This window comes from Haemorhous mexicanus, chromosome 12 (genome assembly GCF_027477595.1).
Source record: "Haemorhous mexicanus isolate bHaeMex1 chromosome 12, bHaeMex1.pri, whole genome shotgun sequence".
In the NCBI taxonomy this organism is placed as follows: Eukaryota; Metazoa; Chordata; class Aves; order Passeriformes; family Fringillidae; genus Haemorhous; species Haemorhous mexicanus.
Window position 1 is genome coordinate 19646884 of NC_082352.1, and position 6000 is coordinate 19652883.

At 44.2% G+C, this 6000-nt stretch overlaps 1 protein-coding gene across 1 annotated transcript in view; it reads left to right on the forward strand.

Annotated features, from left to right (window-relative positions):
• CRISPLD2 (cysteine rich secretory protein LCCL domain containing 2) overlaps positions 1 to 4516 on the forward strand; it is a 30516-nt gene extending 26000 nt beyond the window's left edge. The window contains exon 15 of the mRNA XM_059857444.1: positions 1214 to 4516. Coding sequence (XP_059713427.1) covers positions 1214 to 1268 — 55 coding nt within the window. The 3' untranslated portion in view covers positions 1269 to 4516. The remainder of the gene's footprint in view (positions 1 to 1213) is intronic.
• The last annotated feature ends 1484 nt before the right edge of the window (positions 4517 to 6000 follow it).

Genomic DNA, 6000 nt, shown 5'->3' on the forward strand with positions numbered 1-6000 from the left:
GTCACTGCTAACTCAGCTCTGTGCAGATCTTTGATAAAGAGCATAAGGAATTCTATCAAGTTTGCTGCTTTTATTCTATCAGTGGATATTCCAGAATGCTTTAGAGCACCTCAAGAAATAAAAGCAGACTAAGACAGGAAAGCTATAGCTGTTAAATATGGGGGTTTTAATATAGATTACCAGGGTCAGCATTTTCCAATTGGATAAATTGGATTTAGGGGGAAAACCTCCTGTCCCTTTGAAATTTTTTTTTTATCTCAGTCTTGCTTTCACTTATCTTTTATAGCTAAAGACAACTTTTTACTGGGATGGCCAGCTGTGCCCTAGCTAAGAATAAATCCCACCACTCTCAGGGATGAGCAATGTGAGCAGCCAGTGCTGATCTGAGGGGTGAAACCAGAGACCTTCTCACAGTGGGGTTGAACATTTGGAAAGTTTATTTACACTCTGCAGTAAGCAGCAGCCTCATGCTGCGAGATCCACCAGGCAGTGAAACAGCTTTTCCAAGATTAAGGTGAACCCTCCCCCTTTAGGACACTGAAATAACCTTGAGCAAAGACAGATACACACCCAAACAGGTGTGGGAGAAATCTTTTTACTGGGTCCTCACCCTTGTTGCAATGTTTGTCTTGTGGGGATATGAAATTTTGTATTTTTCCTGGGTTTTTTCAGTGCTGTAGGACCTGGGAATAGAAACACCCCCTTTCCCCATGCACACAGCCACCCCAAGCAGCTCCAGGTCAGAGCAGCTGGGATCACCTCTGCATGTTGAAAAGGAATATCCATATTTATTGTCATTTAGCATGAGCTGATGGGGCCATTCCTACTCCCAGCACTGGGAGCCAAGCCAGACAGGCCCTGGGAATCTGCCAGCCTATTTGACAGCAGGTTTTTTAGGAAAACATATTCCTCTTTATTCCTGAATCTCTGCAAAAGGGAGCACAGTGTTCCTTGGATAAAAGCTAGGGCTGTAACTGAGTCTGTTGTCTTCCAACTCCTTTTTTTGGCATTAGCACTACAAATTTGGATTGAAAACCTAAAAAAAAAAAAAAAAGGTGCAACCCTGGATTTGTGCCGCTTCTTTTTCATCCTTTATCTTCCTCCTGCTCCTGGTAGGGAAGAGATTGGAGAAATTCAGAGCTGCCTGTTTGGGTTCTGCGGTGCCTTCACTGGGTTCATTCCATGGTTGTTTTCTTTTTTTCTTTGTCTCCAGCTTGAAGAACCCTTCAGATGGGAACGCCTTCCGAATCTTTGCTGTGAAGCAGTAAAAAACCCCCAGGGAAGGTGCAGGTTCCTTTGGGAGAGCTCTCTGTTGATCTCCAGAGACGCCAAAGCTCCTCTGAACGGCATCAGCTCCGCCCGCACCCCCCTTGCCGATCTCCTTCAGGGAATTCCAAAAGAAAAGGGGAAAAAAAAAAGAAAAACCCCAAAAAAAGACCCCAGGTTCTGACTCAGCTGTTGGCATCTCATCGCACCCGTGCAGCGTTGTATCTTTTTGTCTCGTGTTTTTTGTTTCCCCAGGGGCATTCAGCGACCATAAACTGTTCTAGGTTTTGTTTTGCCAGAGGTGTTGCTACACAGGACGGTGGTGGCTCCATGTGCAGCAGATTCAGGGATCTCAGCCTGGCCCTGGATGGTGTTTTTAGGGTGTGAAACTTCTGGGATGGGTGTGAGGATGAGCAAACTCGGGAGTGAGCGGCTGCCCAGGCGCTGGACACTTCGAAATGAGAAACTCATTGAAAAATTGCATTGTCTGGGGAGAGGATGGGCTTTGACAGAGTGATTTTGTGTGTGGTGGGTGGTTTGTGTGCAAAAAAGCATAAAAAGTGGTGTTTCCCCACTGAGGTGACGTGCAGCAGCGCTGCTGTGTCAGGCTGCTGGCCACCTCGAGTGATGGGGTTTGGGGATGTTCTTGGCAGCCAAAGTTGAGGTTTTGTGGGCCTGGAGCAGGGTGCAAAACGGTGGCAGAGATCCTCACTGTAGAAAATGAGGCCACCAGACCATCCAAAGAGCAGGTTTGGTGTTTGCTGGTCAAACACTCCCAGGTATTCTGGCAACCTCTGAGCAGTCAGAGAATTGGGGCTCCTGTGCTGGCACATCTCATCCTATACTCCACGCCATACCTTCAGTTAAATGCAGTGTATTGGTTTATACAGCAGTGCTGGTTGTTTTATAGTAGTTGAGTAGTGATAAAATTAACCTTATTTCTGCTAGGAATGGTTGCATCTGTAGGAAACAGGTTCACTTTCCCTTTGTGAAGCTCCTTGTGGTGTGTGCAGTTCTGAGACACTTTAAAGATGCAGCACAAATTGGGGTAGATTAATTTTTCCTGTCCAGTTTGTGAAGCCAACACATCCCCATTTTCAGTGCAAACGCTGTACCTGTGAGCATTTGATATCCAGCATGGTGGGTTTTGCAAAACTCATAAGGTGTTGTAATGATGCTATTCCATATTTTGATATTTTTGTCTTGACGAGCACCCAAATTTATTTCAAAGCCAAGAGAAGGGCTCAGCACGAGCTGCCTTTTCAAGGCAGAAGGACATTCTCTGCTGCACATTGGAAATGAATTTTTATGATTGGTCTAAACACAAATCTGGTGGGGTTTTGATACACACACACACGCAGTAACTTCATCAGGCATGAGAAGACAAAGACAACAGAGGTTCTTCAGTTTTTGTAAATGTGCAGTCCTTCTGTTCAATAACTGAATTGTGATATTGGATAACAAATGGGAAAATTTTTCCCTCTGTTTGGCAGATGTTTCACAGCTGCTCTTAGGCCCAGAACATGTTTGGTTTAATCTAGACAGGCATCAGCATTTATAAGATTAAAGTCTTTAATTCTGTAAACACCATGGAATCAGCAAGGAAATGACATTTAAATGACATTTATCACTCAGTTTGTCCCACCACTGGGATTTATTTCTCCATAAAATCTGAATTTGGAAAGAAACCTTTTGTAAAACCTGAAATTGGAGCTGCTTTTCACTTGTCTCCAAAAATGCTGCACAGAAAAGCCACTTTTGGGGCGGATAGAGAGCAGTGACCCTTCGTGCCATCTTTGTTTATGTAGTATTGTCATCTGAGGTGCACAGTATTGACTTTAGATAGGAAAACGGAACCATTTCCTTTTCTTACTAAATAAATTGATGTTAAAACCAGCTGGGACATATCCTAGAGAAGCTGCTGGCTGGGAGCATTTGAGATGTTGGCAGTGAGGAGAAGCTCCCCCGTTTCTGCCCGCTGTGAAGCGTTGGGGTGAGCATGGTCTGGTTCCAGCCCATCCAACACTGCAGCAAGAATCTGGGACCAAATCCCAGACTCCTGGGCCTTATGGGCTGGGAATGGAATTGGAGAGAGCAAGAGGTTCATGGGGACTGCAGGAGCACATAAAACACCTCGACTCTTGTGTGGGATCCATGAAAATTACGGATGGAAGGTGATGGAAAGGACTGTGAGGGCTCTTGGAGTAAAACCCAGGGGATTACTGAGAGCACATAAAAATCCAAACAGCTGGGGATGTACCTAGGTGACAGAAAGGGGACAGGGGAAGGGTTATTATTCCAACAGAAATATCCTAAAATGCTTAATTCAAGTTACAATTGCGTATTTTTATCTTCAGCCAACTGGTTTGGATTTTTAGAAACCGATGATAATTTAAGTCTGTATCTGTTTATTTTTGTATTTGTTGTACAAAAGAGAAATTGTGACTTTACTACACAAATATTTTTCGAGGTCCTGGGTGCTATTAATTTAAACATACCTCCCCCAGAATTAGGGGTGATCAGGTCCTCCAAGGCAGTCATGACCTATCAATGACTTGCAATCATGTGTGCTAGCTATTCATGAGTAGGTGGGACAGTACCAGTGTTTTAGCCAAATATTGACAGATTTTATTTCTGATACCAAGACATTTCTCAGCCTGCTATATTTCAGTGCAGCTTAAAGATGCATCACGTCTGTATCTCACCAGGCCCTCTCCTCCTCAGCCCCAGCTCAGCAGATCTGTAGGCACCTGGAGCATCCAGGAGCAGCCAAAGCTGGTGCTGCCTGGTTGCTCTTTTCCAATAATTTGGGGGTTGGAAGCAATGGCACAGTCATTGCAGAACACCTGGCTCAGCCCAATCTCCAGGAAACACAACCAGGGTGAAACCCAGAGCCTGTGCTGGTGGGGCCTTGGCCACTCATTCCTTATTTTTAAGACTTCCAGCCAACAGCTGGTTGAGGAGGCTCCAGTTTGTCACTTGTGCAGCCTAAATATTTAGGGCCAGTTCATAGAGTTGCTTTTCCTTTTTTTTCTATGAAAAATGGTGTATTTTACTTCCTATGTATAAAAGTTACTTGTAAATTTTTGTGTGCCTTTGCATGTTTTCCAAGGGGCCGTGGTTGTTTATAAACTAGATTTAATTTTTGTTTTGGTCTAAATACAGAATTGTAAAATATCTTTTCCTCCCTACCCTTCCATTTTCTTTTGATTTCTGAATTATTTGTGAAATAAAACCTTCCCGGAATGAATGCTTTCCTTGTCTTTAATGCTCAGCCAGAGTTGGGTTGGTGTTTAGGAGAGCTATTTGGGAATAATCCTGGGGACTAGAGTGTCCCCTGGAGACTCCAAATGAGTCTGGGATGTGAAAAGCCTGTTCCACAAACAAATAAACTGCCCAGTACCCAGGCATCAAAAATAAGAGGTATCCTTAGTGAAACATACTGAGAGTAAGGGAAAATCACTGCCTGTCTTTGAATCCCTGAATTAGATTAATGGGTGGGAAATGGTGTTTGATGATTTAGTGCTGCAAAACACAAGCAAGGTGAACTCCTCCCCACCTGAGCAGGCTGGTGTGAATTGTACCCTCCTTGTTTGAAAGGAAAAGTATTCAGATTTTGCAATTCCCTTTGAAATTTTCTCCAGGCTCATCCTTGCTGACAGCACCACAAATCAAACCAAGATTTTTCCTGGTAATCCAACCCCATTTGGTTAAAGGAGCAACACAGGGAAGTTCATAACTCACCCTCCAGACAATGAGCAGCAGATGGGTTTTGACCAGAAATGTGGGCTGGGCCATGGGATGGGGTCCTGATTGACCAGGGATGAGATTTGTGTTTTTCATTACCTATACAAGAGGATGAATGTCAAATCCAGAGATGTTTGCTTTACTTCAGGGCTGGGCTGGTGCAGTTCTGGTTGAAGAGTATTTCCCTGTAAATCCCAGCCTAGGACTGATGAGATAACCTCATTATTGCCCTGCCAGTGATTTCAGTCAGAGGCAAGTTTCATGGCTCCTGCATGCTCTGCAATCCCAAACTGCCCATTGGAATTTACTTTGTGCTTTCCTTCCCCCATTCTTACTGCTGCAAAAATATCTCCTTTGCTGAAAATATTTGGGAAGATTTTCCTAAGCAGAGCTTCAAGGTAAGCAGAAAGGGGAATTCAGGAATTCAAGGTAAGCAGAGAGGGGAATTCAGGCTGTTGGTCATTGTGAGGCTGCCTGGAGCATCCCATTAATGGCAACATTTGTTTTATATCTGATTTGTTGGTGCTACAAAATGCCCCACTCAGTGATTTGGAACCTGATGGTATTTAAGGTGCCTTCCAACTAAATCCATTCTATGATTCTGTGAGTTCTGTGGTAAAATTTAGGTCCTGGTTGGCCTAGAGAGCAAAACACTCAGAATTTAAGGCTGAACCTAACCCATCCTCTGGGTCAGCTTGCCATCCTTTGACACTGTCTGTGGTTTTGTCTCCTCCTGCTCGAGCCCTGGTCTTTGTCTTCTGCTTGTCCAGCAGAAATTGGTGTTATCACAAGTGAGAGCAGCGTGGCAAACAGAGCTGTGCCTGCTTCCTGCACAACAGGTATGAAAACCAGGTAAGGGAAGGCTCAGGGGAAAACACACAACTAGGAGAAATATTAATTCTTTTTTTTCCCAGCTGGGGTGGGATCCAGGTTCTGTTTTAGTTGAGAAAGCATAAAGATTGGCAGGTTGAAGGAAGTGGAGGGGAA